The sequence below is a fragment of the Bos javanicus genome, chromosome 8 (assembly GCF_032452875.1).
Source record: "Bos javanicus breed banteng chromosome 8, ARS-OSU_banteng_1.0, whole genome shotgun sequence".
Lineage (NCBI taxonomy): Eukaryota > Metazoa > Chordata > Mammalia > Artiodactyla > Bovidae > Bos > Bos javanicus.
In genome coordinates, this window is record NC_083875.1 from 73,523,292 (window position 1) to 73,538,901 (window position 15,610).

The 15,610-nt window shown below is 38.8% G+C and overlaps 1 protein-coding gene across 3 annotated transcripts in view; it reads left to right on the forward strand.

The window, feature by feature from the left end:
* The window catches only part of CDCA2 (cell division cycle associated 2), a 43,493-nt gene extending 34,128 nt beyond the window's left edge, over window positions 1-9,365 (forward strand). For all 3 annotated transcript variants that reach the window (XM_061425873.1, XM_061425874.1, XM_061425875.1), the window contains 2 exons: window positions 5,193-5,367; window positions 7,999-9,365. In XM_061425873.1, the coding sequence (XP_061281857.1) occupies window positions 5,193-5,367; window positions 7,999-9,215 (1,392 nt within the window). In that variant the 3' untranslated portion in view covers window positions 9,216-9,365. The remainder of the gene's footprint in view (window positions 1-5,192; window positions 5,368-7,998) is intronic.
* Window positions 9,366-15,610: the final 6,245 nt, after the last annotated feature.

The following is a 15,610-nucleotide window of genomic DNA, read 5'->3' on the forward strand; positions in this document are numbered from 1 at the left end:
GACTTTGCCAACAAAGGTCCATCTAGTCAAGGCTATGGTTTTTCAGTGGTCATGTATGGATGTGAAAGTTGGACTGTGAAGAAAGGTGAGTGCCAAAGAATTGATGCTTTTGAACTGTGGTGTTGGAGAAGACTCTTGAGAGTCCCTTGGACTGCAAGGTGATCCAATCAGTCCATTCTAGAGATCAGTCCTGGATGTTCTTTGGAAGGACTGATGCTAAAGCTGAAACTCCAATACTTTGGCCACCTCATGAGAAGAGTTGACTCATCAGAAAAGACTCTGATGCTGGGACGGCTTGGGGGCAGGAGGAGAAGGGGACGACAGAGGATGAGATGGCTGGATGGCATCACCAACTTGATGGACATGAGTTTGGGTGAACTCCAAGAGTTGGTGATAGACAAGGAGGCCCGGCGTGCTGCAATTCATGGGATCGCAAAGAGTCGGACACGACTGAGTGACTGGACTGAACTGACCTGAACCACCAAACTTAAAGGTCACCGTAGCAGCTGTCTAGGACATCAATTCTTATTTTCGGGTTTTTTCATTTTGGAAAGCTAGAAGATAAAATTTGAGCTATGTTTCAGGTAAATAGTTTATAAGAGAAAGCTCTTAGGGATAGTTGTCACTAATCAAAAAGATCTGTTCACAAAAGCTGTTGAATGTTAAGAAGACGCTAATGGGGGAGCCGGAGGTCATAGGCACCTGAAACCACTGGTCATTTGTAGTGCCATGCAGGGGGAGAAGGTGGGCCTACTGGTGCAATGAGGGCATTTACAACCTTCCATGAGATGCTTTTTCCTAAAAAGATCAAAGCTGTATCTAATTAAGCCTGGATCTAATATCTGGTTGATAGGAAGTATCAGGAGATAGATGAATATAAAGACATACTTGAGTACAGTCACCCAAATCCAGAGCTTGGTGGCCACTACATGATAATATGCCTCAAGGACATTCACCACATAAATGGCAGGGGTCTAAGCCATAGAACAGAGAAAATCTCAACCAAATGACATGTGTGGAGACCTTGTTCAATCCTGATTTGAACAGTTGTAAAAAGACAATTAAGGGCCACTTGGAGAAAGTGGAACTGGGAGGAAATATTAGGGAAAACTGCTATCTGGTTTTTTTTGCACCTAAGTTTTTATTTTGAGATCATTTTCAAGATGCATGCTGCTATCAGAAAAACTAGAAAGATCCCAGCTACCCTTTGCCCAGCTCCCTCCATGGTGACATTTTGCAAAACAGTTGTACAGTATCACAGTGGTAAGATAACAAAATACAGTCAAGATGCAGGACGTTTCCATTGCTGCAGAGATCTCTTCTGGCTTGTAGCTCTATCCTCTTCTCACTGCCTCCCCCACCTTAACCCCCCAGCAGCCAGTCCTGGAGGGTTAAGAACCAGTCTGTCCTCTATTCCTTTCATTTTGTCATTATGTTCATAGACTCATATTTTAGGTAACCTTTTGGGACTGGCTTTTTCACTCAGCATCATTCTCTGGAGATTTGTCCAGATCTGTGTATATCAATAGTTCCATTTATTGCTGACTAGTATTTGTCATTTTAGAAAAAGGTAATCATTTCATAATATATATACTTATGTGTATTCCTTAAACCTACATAATGTTATACGTCTGTTACATCTCAAAGCTGGGAAAAATAAATAAAAGTTCATTGTACAAGAGGAAAAAAATGAGCAATAAAATACAATGCCAAATAATAGAATGTTTCTTTTTGTGTGTGTGTGTGGGGAAAAAAAGAAGCCCTTATCTCTTAGAGATATTGTAGGATTTTCAGATGAGATGATGTTGTGTCTGGGATTTGCTTTAAAATAATCTGAGCAAAGGGAGTTATAAATGAATCATGATTTCTATGTTAGTAATTAGAGGAGTTAGCTGTTGGGAACATGGGATTCAAGGTCCTATTCTCTCTTCTTTTTGAGTGTTTGAAACTTTACGTTATTAAATGTTAAAAATACAGCAATCCGAGTCCCTTTTTTAGAGAGATGGAGCCAGCTACAGGAACTAAAAATGAGCCAATAAATAAGTAAATGGCAGGGACAGAAAAATGTTTGCTTTTCACCAGGAGCTTTCCTGTTCAGTTTGATGTGTTGCTCTGTACCTGAATTATTTTAAAATAATTTTAAAGTTACTCTAAAACAATTTAATTGTGCAAATAATAGAAGAAGTAAGCACTTCTGTTGCATGACCTCGTTCCCTGTGTGAGAAGAAATAATGGTGATTGGGGAGTAAATAGAATCCCATTAAGCATAATATCTTGAGTTGTCCTTTGTCTCCAACTCCTAAACCAGTCTCATCACATGGCTTCCTGAGGATTCCAATTGCTTAGCTTCCCAGGTGGCTCAGTGGTTAATAATCTGCTTGCCAATGCAAGACATATAGGAGATGCGGTTTGATCCCTGGGTTGGGAAGATCCTCTGGAGTAGGAAATGGCAACCCTCTCCAGTGTTATTGCCTGGAAAATCCCATGGACAGAGGAGCCTGGCAGGCTACAGTCCATGGGGTCGCAAAGAGCTGGACACAACTGAGTACACATGCACTCACATCTCTTGTTTGTTAGTCTAAAGAAGGCTTTTTGTATTGGAGTAAATTCAGGTATTGATAAAATTCTAACCTTTGTAGACAAAACCTTCTTGTGGGTAAGATAAGCATTGCTAGGTATGTTTTCGTGACAGACCACAGGTTTTCTTTTTTTTTTTTTAACTTTTATCGGAGTGTAGTAATTTTACAATTGTGTTAGTTCATCTTTACTTTTTTCTTTTTGGGTGGTGTCCTTCTCTTGGTCCATGACTGTGAAAAAACAACACTAGTCTTTCCTCGTGTTCGGCAAATTTTATGTTTAACTGTACTTTTCCTTTCTCATTCATTCATTAGTTCATTTATGTTTCTTGAGAAGCCACTAAGATCCAGGCACTGTTGGAGACAGTTTATATAAACAAAGATTTCCAGAATCCTATTAAAAGGGGGTTTACTTGAGCCATGAATCAGAAACTGTCCTGATGACATTGATCATAGTATACTAACCAACGCAGTAGGGCTGAGGTCACACGGTAACACTAAGAGCATAATTTAATGTTATAAATACTTCCTCCCCTATCAGTATTCAAAGTAGTAAGAAGAAAAAGAATAACTAACACATAGCCTTTCCTATGAATCAAGCCATACTTTAACCGTTTCACATGTATTGATATAATGCTCACCACAGCTTTCTGTGGTATGTGCTTTTGTGGTTCCCATTTTGCAGATGAGAAGACTAAGGTACAGAGAGGTGAGGTAAGTTGCCTAAGATTACAAAGCAGTGAGTGAAGTGTCAGAGTCGGGATTTGAACTGAAGACAACTGGCACAAAGCCAAATATTCTCTCTTGCAGCTTAGCTATGGAACCCAAGTAAAGATTTTTCTCTTCGTTTCCATTTCCGTTGACCAAACTATTATTTTTTGGAAATCAACAGATGTTCCCTGAAAAAAAAAAGAATGTTTCGTGGAAAAATATTTAAGCCAGCATTTTTCTAATGTATATAGAGGTTATTTATACTGAGTACTTCTCAGAGAATTTAGTGTTCAGTGTATATTATAAATCACCAAGAGGACCATTTATCTTTTACAGTTCTAAAATTATTTTTTCCTGGAATGTTTTTTTCTTGTTTTGTTTTTACAGGATATGTATAGAAATCTCAAGGAACATAAAGTTCCGTGGCATTTCTGTACTCTTAAATGTCTTCCACTCTTCCACACCATTCACTTCTGTGCTGTTACCTAAGTACTCTCTCTCAAACGCAGACTCAGATGTTTCCACTCTCTAAGTCACCATGTGGTGAACCCTCATTGCTTTTGGGGTATATTCATTGCATTGAAGGACCTTGCTGGCTTTGTTGGCCTCTTCTGCTGCTGCTTTGTGGGTCAGTGGACCATGAACAGCTCCTCCTCTGCTCTGTGCTGCCTCGCTTAGATCTGTTCCCTCTGCATTTGCTTGAAAAGCCTTTCTTTGCACTCCCATCATCAACCGAAACAATTCTCACTTGTTTAAAATTTGGCTTAGACATTCCATTTCCTGTGGACCCTGTCTTGAAAACCTCCTGTAGGCCAGGTCTCCGTCTTCTCAGTCTATGTAGAGTCTTTCCTGGTCTGTATGTATGTATTACAATTACTTGCCATTAAACCAAGAGTTCCCTAAAGACTTGTTTTTACATCTCATACCTAGCAAATTATTACCTGCACAAAGCAGTTTCTCCATAAAGATTTGAATGGATGCCATTTTCCAGAAGCTCTAACTGTTAGCAATGTATTCCTTATGTTGACCTAAAATCTGGTTCTTTCCAGTATTATCACATTGAATATATTTCATTATTTTTGCTCATAACAACCTAATAATACTGTATTATTTCAATACAGTATTTGGGTTCCCCTCAAGTCTTCTCCATGCGAAACTTATTTGTTTATTGTTTTTATATTTTTATGAGCTATATGCCTAGAAGTGGTATTGCTGGAATATCCATATGAAACTTTTTTAAACAATAGAGCATTAGTGGTCAGTTACTGATAGGCAGTCAGAATTGAACACTGCATTCCAGATAGTATTAAAGCAGTTTTAATTTTTATAGAAACCCACATGTTTTCTATCAGTTATTACCAAACCTTTTTTCCCTCATCTTCTGCTTATGCTTATTGAATTCCATCTTATTTTGACCTGATCATTTTAATCTTGATTAGATCGTCTCTTGTTTGAAGCAGCTTTGCGTTATCTTCAAATTTTATGTACACACCTGTTGTTTCTTCATCCACATCTCGGAACAGAAAACGGTTTTCCATAGTTTCCAATAGAGAACTCATTCTAGGTTAATCCTGAGTCATCCTAACCACATCCTAGTTACAGTTCCTCTTGTCTTCAGTCTGTCCAGTTCTACAGCACCTCACCTGTTTTTCACTTATCCAGAACTTATTTCAGCACATGCTTTGTGGAAATACAGACCGTGACTCTACAATTCATAAATTGAGTTCAGCTTTTATTTTAGTTGACACCTGTAAACTACCTAGCCCCTTCACCCTGACTCAAGTTTCTCAAGTTTTAAATGGAATAACTAGTCTTAAGTTTTTCTATAAAAATTTAATTTGAGGGTCAGAAGGGTACGTGGTGCTCCATCCTTCTCAGTGACGGCGTTCTAATACATTTTCTCAGGTTTTAAAAGGTTGCAAAAAGAAGAAAGGAAAGGGAAAGAGAAAAGGTGTCCAGAAGTCTCTATATGGAGAAAGAGACCTTGCCTCTAAGAAGCCGCTCCTGAGCCCTATCCCTGAGCTGCCGGAGGTCTCTGAGACGCCAATGGTTGGGAGCCTCGTTCGGAGGACGTACCCAGGTAGCCTGCATGCACCACTGTATCTCTTCTTCCTCTCTGTTGCCATTTCACTCTCTTTTTTTTCCCCTTTTCTCTTCATTGTGTCAAGAATACATAAATTTAAAACAGCAACTTTCCCTCCTATTCCCACAAGAATGTTAAGAAGCAGTGGGCAACTTCCCTGGCGGTTCAGTGGCCAAGACTCCAGGCTTCCAATGCAGGGGGCGTGAGTTTGATCCCTGGTCAGGGAACTAAGATCCCACATGCTACAAGGTGTGGCCAAAAAAGCGTGTTTTTGTTGTTCTTTTTTTTTTTTAAAGCAGTAGTTCTTTAACTTCCAGATCACCTAGACACTTTTCAGAATCTGCTGGACACTCCCTCTCCCCAGAGAAACTCAGACACAGTAGATTGCATATAATTTTAGGGGAAAGAATTTCCTTTTACCCTGTCTTTGCTTTTTAAAGCATTTTGGTAAAGCAAAATGAATTCTGAGTGGTGGTGTATTCCATTGCTGAAAGTCAACAAGGTGATGGCTCAGTAATAGTGTATCTTCTATGAATTAAAAATAAAATTAAAACAAACAAATAAAAAACTTGCCCTGAAAAAACTTCAGTAGAGTTGGCACTGCTAAACGTCTTCTGGAAAGACTTATAAATCAAACTTGATTACTTGGAAAATTTTGTTGAAAAGGAAGATTAAGTCTGTTGATACCCTGATAAAAATTGGATTGGAGTTACATCTGGTTGGTTAATGCTTGAGTTTCAATCGACTAAATCATCCTGAAAATTGAAAATGAGTTCATTTGGTGCGTGAATTTTGTATGGAACCAGTTTTAAAATAGCTTCCTTTGTCACTCATCAAATATTTATAGCCTACATTCCATTTGCAACATACTATAAAGGATCTATCGTAGAGTCAGGGGTGAATATGGTACATGTCATTATGGACTCTTGGTGTCTGCTTCCCAGGTAGCACTAGGGGTAAACAATCTGCCTCCTAATGCAGGGGACAACGGGATGGAGACACAGGAGATATGGGTTCAATCCCTGGGTCAGGAAGATCCCCTGAAAGAGGAAATGGCAACTCACTCCAGTATTCTTGCCTGGATAATTCCATGGACAGAGGAGCCTGGCAGGTTACAGTCCACAGGGCCACAAAGAGTCAGACACATTTAGCAACTGAGCACAGTGCTGCTTAGCCTTTAGGACTTAGCCAGGCTGGCTGCATTCCCAGGAAAACTCTTTGTTCACATTATACCTTTACCACCTGGTTTATAATGATCTGTCCACCATCTTCCCCTGCAAGTTTTTGTTCCCATGAGCCTGGAAACTAAGACCTATTTTCATTATATCCCCAGTTCCTCATAGGGTTTTTCTAAAGGCATTTGAACAGTGACTGTTAGTGCATATCTTCCATCATGCATCCTATTAGAGAATTTCTTTTCAAAAATACCTGAAGCTTCTTTTTTAATCTGTAGGTTTCATCTGCTCTGAGGGTCTGAAGCCATCTCTCCGTCCCTCTGTCTCTCTTCTTCCCTCCATCCTTCTCCCCTGCCTTCCTTTTCTAGTATGTTAATCTCATGAAAAATACACAAATATCAATGTTTTAAAGTTATTTAAAGAGCCCAATTGACATATGGGTTGGTTGGCACCAAGGGGCTTCTGTCCTCTGTTATCTCTAGCTTTCCGTGACATGATTGTAAGTACCCAAGTCAGGGTTGTATAAATACCTTTTCAAACTGACAGGTTGTTTTGTAGGTTTGGGGCTCAGCTTATGTTTTTATCTTTCAGTTTCAATTTTGTTTGAAACATTTTTTTATACACATTTGACTGACCAATTAAAAACTTTATTATCTGCAATAACCAGAGAGATGACTTCTCATGGTACTGAGCTTGAGAGTTCACAAAGCCTGGATTCACTTAGGCTGTATTATGCGACCTGAAAACCTTGATGTGTTTTTCACCTGTGGTGTAACACCAGGTGCCAGAAACACACGGCAGGCTCCAGATGACGCGTCTTCTTGGAGGGTGAATTATAGTCAGAGATGGACATGGAATGGGGGGGATTTCTAGAGAATGGAAACCAACAGGGCTGTATTTGAGGTTATGGTGCAGTTCATGTTAATTTTTTAACACAGGGCATACAACCGGAGTGTCTTCAGAAGTCCCTTTTAACGAAGTCCTCAAATGCCCCCAGAATTCCAGATTTTCTCTTTTCTATTTCAAGGGGGAACACAGATAGAAAACTTCCCAAAGCACAGTGTTGCCCGTTTTTAGTAATTCATTTTTCGGGAAATGGAAAATGTGTCTGCCTCACGCTAACTGACCTTGTAGGATGGGAAGCACATTAGAATAGAGGAAGCCATTTCAGATACAGTTCTCATTTCCCTGGTCTCGGGTTGTGTGCTTTATTAATTCATGCATTAAGTACATATTTTCTTAACCTGTAGGTTGAGGAAGAACTGAGCAAGACAGACTGCTGACAGATTGGGAGGGGGTGCGGTGGGCAAGCACAGGGTGGTATTTGTAGGTCTTGTGACTTTTTGAAAGCTTGAAATGCAGACAGATACAATTTGGCACCTGTTTTGATTTGTGAAAGTTTATTTCCATTGTTGCTTTTTAATTCAATTTAACCTTATTTACATACCCTTAGATGATTTCAACTCAAATGGTAAATTTGAAGAAATGATGCTTCCAAAGAGAGAAAATCTTTTGTCTCAGGACCCAGAAGATTGGCAGGTGATTCAAGGCTTTAATAAAGACGATGCATCTGAATCCTGCAGCTCTGACATGAAAAGTTCCTCATCTTTTAGTAATGCTACTTTTGAGCAAGATGCAAATATAAACTCTATAGAAATGGATGAAAATGAAAATATCCCAAAAGCAATTACTTTGGAAAGTGAAAACGAACGAAAAACCGGGACTGAGTGTGAAAACAGCCATATTTCTTGTACTTTAGTGACTGTAACACCCGTTGTATCGGATAATCCAAAACCCGATTTTCCCCTGCAGTCCCAAGAACTTTCTGCTGCTGGTCAAAATGTGGAAAACCTCTTTCAAATAGTTAAAATCTCAGAAGATATGAACATCAAATGTGAAAAACAGAGTGGCTTCTCAGTCATTCCAGAAGACAAACTACAGACTGAGCATCTCATACCCGATTCACAAAAAGAATGTGATTGTTCAGAAGATGTCTTAACTGACCAGAGAAAAGTAAGTAAAAGTCAAGGTGAGGATTTGGGACGAAACTCCACAGCCAGTTGCAGTGGTGTAAGTGACAGAGAAAGAAAATACAGAGGACACTCTGTGGGTGGTTCTGATGGGCCGGGTTTACATTTGGAAAGAACCAACAACCTCCAACCTTCCTACAGCATGAGCAGCTTGGTAGAAATTAGTTTAGAAAATTCCGAACTGTGTAAAGATTTATCTGATTCCATTGAGCAAAGCCTTCAGAGAACAAAGAGCGAAACCAAAGTAAGACGCAGCTTGAGGCTGCAGAAAAGTTTGGAAAGCGAAGGAGGGCTCGTGTGGGTTTCACTTCCACCGCCTCCTGCCTCCTGCACTTCACAGAGAACCAAGAGGAGAACAGTAGGTACTCTTGACAGCAGAGGCTTTGAGCCTGTGTCCTCCAGGCAGGATCCTTGCACGCTGCCCTCCACATCAAGTGAGGAGAACGGTGAGGGCTTTACCGCTGCTCCTGATGCCAGTTTACCTGGGAAGAGGAGGAGGAGAAGCTTCTGTACCTCTACACTTGCCAATCCTAAAAGTACCACCCAGTCAAGAGGCTGCAAAAGAAGATCCTTTCTCGGCCAGAAGGGAGAGAACACGCTCCAAGAGACCTCGAGAGAATCAGACCTATCAGAGAACTAAAGCAGTCACTGACACTGCCAGCAGAGCAGTTAGGCAAGAGAGAAGGTAACCCACCATTCATGCCTGAAAGATTCTTTCATCCAGTTCCCATCTTTGTTCAACCTCAATGTTTTAAAAGTTTCCAATAAAATCATTTGAGTTGAACCTACATTTAAGGAGAAATAAGTGAATTTCTTCATCCTTCAAACCTAAATACATCCTCCCCTCAAAGGAGAAATGTTTTGTTGGTATTCTGTTAAAAAGGATTGGTTTCAGACCCAGCAACTTATCTCTTGAGTTTTATTTCATGTTGGCACATATTTACCACTGAAGCTTTAGAGTTTCTGTTGTGAAAAAGCATCTTCTCATCCACATAAAACAAGAACTGACTTGTTTTATGTGGATGAGAAGAGTTTTGGTTTGATTTTTTTTCTTTAACAAATTAATGCAATGACTGTAACTTTCTGAAAGTTGAAGGTTATATAAGGTTGAAAACTTAAAGCGGCCTGAGGTGTGGGGTATATTTTGTCTTGAAATATTGCCCCCAAAAACAACTAGGAAAGATGGAAATGATAAACTTGTTTTGGTTTAAAGTTAAGAGAAGCTTTAATCATTTACTTCATCTCAAATAAAACTTTTAGCAGTTAGATTAAAAGCAAATCTTAAACATGGGATTTTGAAAAACTCTTTCAATAAGAATATTGCAAATCTATCACTATGAAACGAATCTATAATTTAGAAATAACTAATGTGAAAGCATTTTAACCTTCAAACAAGACTCTTGTATGCTTTGTCAGGTAGGAAGTGGGAGATTGGTTTTCGGTGAAAATATAAACAGTCTGATGGAGGACTCATCTCTCATGTTATTCAAATTAGTCACAGGTAATTTGGGATTTAATTTATGGTTCTCCATTAAAAAAAAAAAAAATCCAGAAAGAAACTCACTTGAAGGCCCCTAGAAAATTGGTTTACTAGAAACCTAGTGGTAGGCTGCTGATTTTTTTCTTAACATGGCATTTTCCAGCCTTGCTAACTTTTTATTTCACAATACCAAGTACTAGCACTTGTTTTTTCCAGCTAAGTTCCAGCGATACATTCTGTCACTTGGCGAAAGCAGTTTGAAAATCTAAATTGCTATATATCTAGAATTTGTGAATGTGCATAAATCATTGTATCATTAAACAATTGTTTTTGAAATCCTTTAAATCATTAAGCTCTCCCTCTCCCAGTGATCACAGAAACATGTTAACAAATAGGGCTCTCTATAAATAACACAACAGGGAAGAAAGCTCCTGCTGGGCGCCCATTTCCCCCTCCTCAGATAGAGACTATTTGTTACCTCCTTGGCACCAATAGGTCTGGGACTCCCGCTGCTAAAGACTAATGTATTTTACATTAACACTCGAAGTGATCCCCAATTTCTCCTGCTAAAGGGTGGATTGTTTCAGAAATTCTTTTATCTTTACAGGTAAATTATTTATGGACTTCTTTTCCCCACCCCCCACCACATTTATAGTTCGGTTTGGTTGACATATCTCTACCACTGGAAAAAACCAAAAGAAAAAAAAAAGGAAACTTTTTGGTTTGGGTCATTTAAAAAGAAAAGGGGAAAAAAACTTTCAGAAACATACGATGTTAGAGGGTTTTAAAAAATTTTTTGTTGTTTATTCAACATAGAAGCTAAAATTACTGTTATTTTCTACCTTTTTTACTTTATATGATCTCAATTGTACTTGAATTTTTAGAATTTGACATGCTTTGTTTTATTCCCAAAAAAGTACTAATGAGAATTAAGACATATTTTGGTCCGTGTTTTTTTTTTTTTTGTAAATTTTTTTGCCTCGGTTTTTCAAATGTAAAATTGTCCTCTTTTCCTAGCATCTGCAGTTAAACAGATTAACACTTTACAAGTTTAAAATATTTCACTCTAAATTTTTTGTTGCTATCTATAAAATAACAAATAGACTGTTTTTCTAAAAAAAGTCTTGAGAAAGCATAACCACTTGGAGGTAATTTTGTGCACTGTCTCATTTATATCATAAATTGGTGAAAAGTTAATGATTTCTGTATTTTCTCATGCTTGCTTCTTTTTAACGGTTTCTTTCCGTTAATGGTTAAATCAAGAACTGGCCTGATCTGTTTCACTGCAGTAACCCTTGACATTTTGCCTTAGAAAAGTTTCCACCGTATCTGCTCCCGTTGATTCTCACTTGTTCCAGAAGATGGCAGCATGACATCTGAAGTTACCCTGTGTGCACTGCCTTAAAATAGGGCAGTGCTCTACAGTTGCTATGGGTGCTTCCCCTTAACGTTTATTTTCACTCCTTTTTATCACAAAGGTCATATGTGTCTGTTGAAAAAAGAGAACTGTGCAAAATGAAAAACTTTCTTCTACCCACTTGATGCCGGCATGCCTACAGCCACAGCTTTTTTCCCCCACCTTTCTAGGTGTCAACACCATTAACAGCAGGCAAACCTCTTCCAGACCCTTTGCCTGTGTAAACATCGGTTTTGTTGTTTTGCTTTTTTTTTAATTTAAAATGTGGAAAAAATTTATTTCCTGAAACTTTTCAGTAAGAAGTTTATTTCGAGGCACTTAAAAGTTTTTGTTTTTGTTTTTTTAAACTGGAGAATAATTGGCTTTCATTGTTTTCTGATGGGATCACTCTGTATTCCATTTTACAACTTAAAAATTTTATTCAACAATATACCATGAATATCCCCATGATATTATGGAGAGTCCTGGTGCTACTTCATCTTTTTAACCCCTGTCCCAGTTCAGTTCAGTCGCTCAGTTGTGTCCGACTCTTTGCGACCCCATGAATCACAGCACGCCAGGGCTCCCTATCCATCAACTCCCGGACTTCACTGAGACTCAGGTCCATCAAGTCAGTGATGCCATCCAGCCATCTCATCCTCTGTCGTCCCCTTCTCCTCCTGCCCCCAATCCCTCTCAGCATGACAGTCTTTTCCAATGAGTCAACTCGTCGCATGAAGTGGCCAAAGTACTGGAGTTTCAGCTTTAGCATCATTCCCTACAAAGAAATCCCAGGGCTGATCTCCTTCAGAATGGATTGGTTGGATCTCCTTGCAGTGCAAGGGACTCTCAGGAGTCTTCAACACCTCAGTTCAAAAGCATCAATTCTTCGGCGCTCAGCTTTCTTCACAGTCCATCTAGAGTGAGATAATTTGGATCTCTATAATGTAGTTCACCATCTCCTTAATAATGGACCCTAGTTGTCTCCAGTTTTGTGTTACTGAAAATTATGCCACACTAGGCTTGTTTGCAGAGAAGGCGATGGCACTCCACTCCAGTACTCTTGCCTGGAAAATCCCATGGATAGAGGAGCCTAGTGGGCTGCAGTCCATGGGGTCGCTAGGAGTCGGACATGACTGAACGACTTCACTTTCACTGTCATGCGTTGGAGAAGGAAATGGCAACCCACTCCAGTGTTCTTGCCTGGAGAATCTTGGGAACGGAGGAGCCTGGTGGGCTGCCGTCTATGGTGTTGCACAGAGTCGGACACGACTGAAGCAACTTAGCAGCAGCAGCAGCAGGCTTATTTAAAAATGTAAGATAAATTCTTTGAAATTAAAATTAAATGATTATTCAGTTCATTTCTCTAGATCTTACCTAGCAAAGTTCCTTTATAAAGATTTCACCTTCTGCCCACCATATTCTTCCCCCATCACTTCATGCCACATTGCTTCCATTTTTTTCTGACTGCCCCCTCCCCACTCCCCTGACTTAAGTTATAGAATTAATTGAATGTGAGACTTAGACCTGGCATACCAAGAAGGAAATAATAATGTCTGATTTGTGCTTTATATTGAAAGAGCTTTTTTTTTATTAACTTTTTAAAGTCAGGTTTATTGAGGTATAATTCACCTACAGTACAGTTTCCCTTTTTTAAGTGTATCGGTTTGAAGTTTGGCAAATTCACACAGTCATGTAACCACAGCCACGGCCAAGTAACAGAACATACTCATCACCCTGCAAAACATTTCCTCCTGCCAGTCACAGCCAATCCCCTCTCCCCTGACCCCAGACCCTCACAATCACTCAGCCGATTTCTATCTGTATAGTGTTCCCTTTTCCAGAATGTCATATAAATGGGATCATGTAATATATATCCTGTTGTGTCTGCCTTTTTGAACTAAGCATAACGCATTTGGGATTTATCCATGTTGTATGTGGTAAGTAGTTGATTTCCTATTTATTGCTCAGTAGTAGTCCATTTTATGGATGTACCACAGTTTATCCAATTCACCATTGATGGATATTTGGTTTGTTTCTATATTTTGGCTTCTACAAATAAAGCTGCTATAAACATTCACATACGGATCTTTTTTATAGACACATGTTTTCATTTTTCTTGGTTAAATACCTAAAAGTGGGATTCCTGAGACATACAGCTGGGGTGTTTTTAAGAAACTGCCAAGTTTTTCCATAGCAACTGCACCATTTTGCATCCTCACCTGCAGCACATAGTTCACTTTCTCCACATTTTCATCACACGAGGTGTCAGCCTCGTTGCGTGTAGGCATTCTTGTAGGTGTGCAGTCGTATCCCGTTGTGTGTATTTCTTTAATGACTAATGATATCAAACATATTTTATTCCCTGTGCTTATTTGCCATTCTTATATCCTCTTTATTGAAGCTTCCATTTAAATGTCTTGCCTACATTTTTGTTTGTCCTTATTTTTTTTTGAGTTGAAAGAGTTCTGCCTATATTTGGATAAATCCTTTTTTTTTTTTTTTGGGGTTGGATAAATCCTTTATTATGTATCTATCTTGCAAATATTTTTCCCCCAGTCTGTAGCTTGTTTTTTAAAATTTTTTTAGAGTATCTTTTGAAAAGACATTTTATATCAAAAGTATTTTGATGTAATCTAATTTATCCATTCTTTTTTTTTTTTTTTTCTTGAATGGAACATGCTTTTGTATCCTAAGAAATCTTTGACTAATTCAAGGATACAAAGATTTTCTCCTAGGTTTTCTTCTAGAAATTGTATTGTTTTAATGTCAGGTATCAGATCCACTTTGAGATGATTTTTGTATAATCTGTGGGAAGAGGGTTGTTTTTTTTTTTTAATGGAAGCCATTCAGCACCATTTGTTGAAAAGATTTTGCATTCCTTATTGAATTACAGTGGCACCTCTGTTGAAATCTGTTGACCTTGTATGTGTAGGTCTTTTTCCTGGACTTGATTCTTTTCCATTGATCTGCGTGTCTGTTCTTAAACCAACATTGAACCATCTTAATTACTGTAAGAAAGCTTGTTTTCCCCTTTACTGTGAATCTTTGTCATGGTTTTCATTTAAAGTTCTTTTTGTGAAGAAGGAAACCTGTGGAAGCAAAATGCTGACCAAACAATTCAATGTGGAGCGTATAATTCCACCCAGACATGCATTATCATTTAAGGCAAAAAGTCAGTAATACTAAGCTATCAGAAATAAGAGAAAGGAACCAACTTCCTTGTTGAGTATATTCAGCCTAATCTTCTCATGTAGTTTGCTACAGTTCTTGATTTTTAAATTGTCACCCTGAGACACTAAAATTTAGTCATTGAGAAAGAATTCTGTTCTTGACCACTGTATATTATCAGTAAGAAAATGAAATGAATAAAGGTTCAGAGTTAAGTTTGCTAAAAATGTCTGATTCAATTCTCATACATTAACATTTGTATTATAACTTGGTTTAGTATTTTTTTAAAAAAAGTCACTAACCTTACTTGGAAAGCAGCCTTAGCATTTGAGAATTATTTCTTAACACGGGAAATTTTCCCTGTACATCCCAGGTAAGAAGATTGTAGATTGAATAATACATGTGCCGGACATTAATTTCTAAGTGTGACCACTGCCTTCAAGGTGCCTTCATTAAGGGGGAAGTGAGGGCAGAATTCGGACTCTTGTTGACTATGAGGGCTACAGCCATCATGACTGCAATCATGAAATTAAAAGACTCTTGCTCCTTGGGAGAAAAGTTATGACCAACCTAGACAGCATATTAAAAAGCAGTGACATTACTTTGCCAACAAAGGTCCATCAAGTCAAGGCTATGGTTTTTCCAGTAGTCATGTATGGATGTGAGAGAGTTGGACTATAAAGAAAGCTGAGCACTGAAGAATTGATGCTTTTGAATTGTGGTATTGAAGAAGACTCTTGAGAGTCCCTTGGACTGTAAGGGGATCCAACCAGTCCATCCTAAAAGAAATCAGTCCTGAATATTCGTTGGAAGGACTGATGCTGAAGCTGAAACTCCAATACTTTGGCCACTTCATGCAGCCTTTGAAAAGACCCTGATGCTGAGAAAGATTCTAGGTGGGAGGAGAAGGGGACAACAGAGGATGAGATGATTGGATGGCATCACTGACTCAATGGACATGAGTGTGCTGCAGCCCATGGGGTCGCAA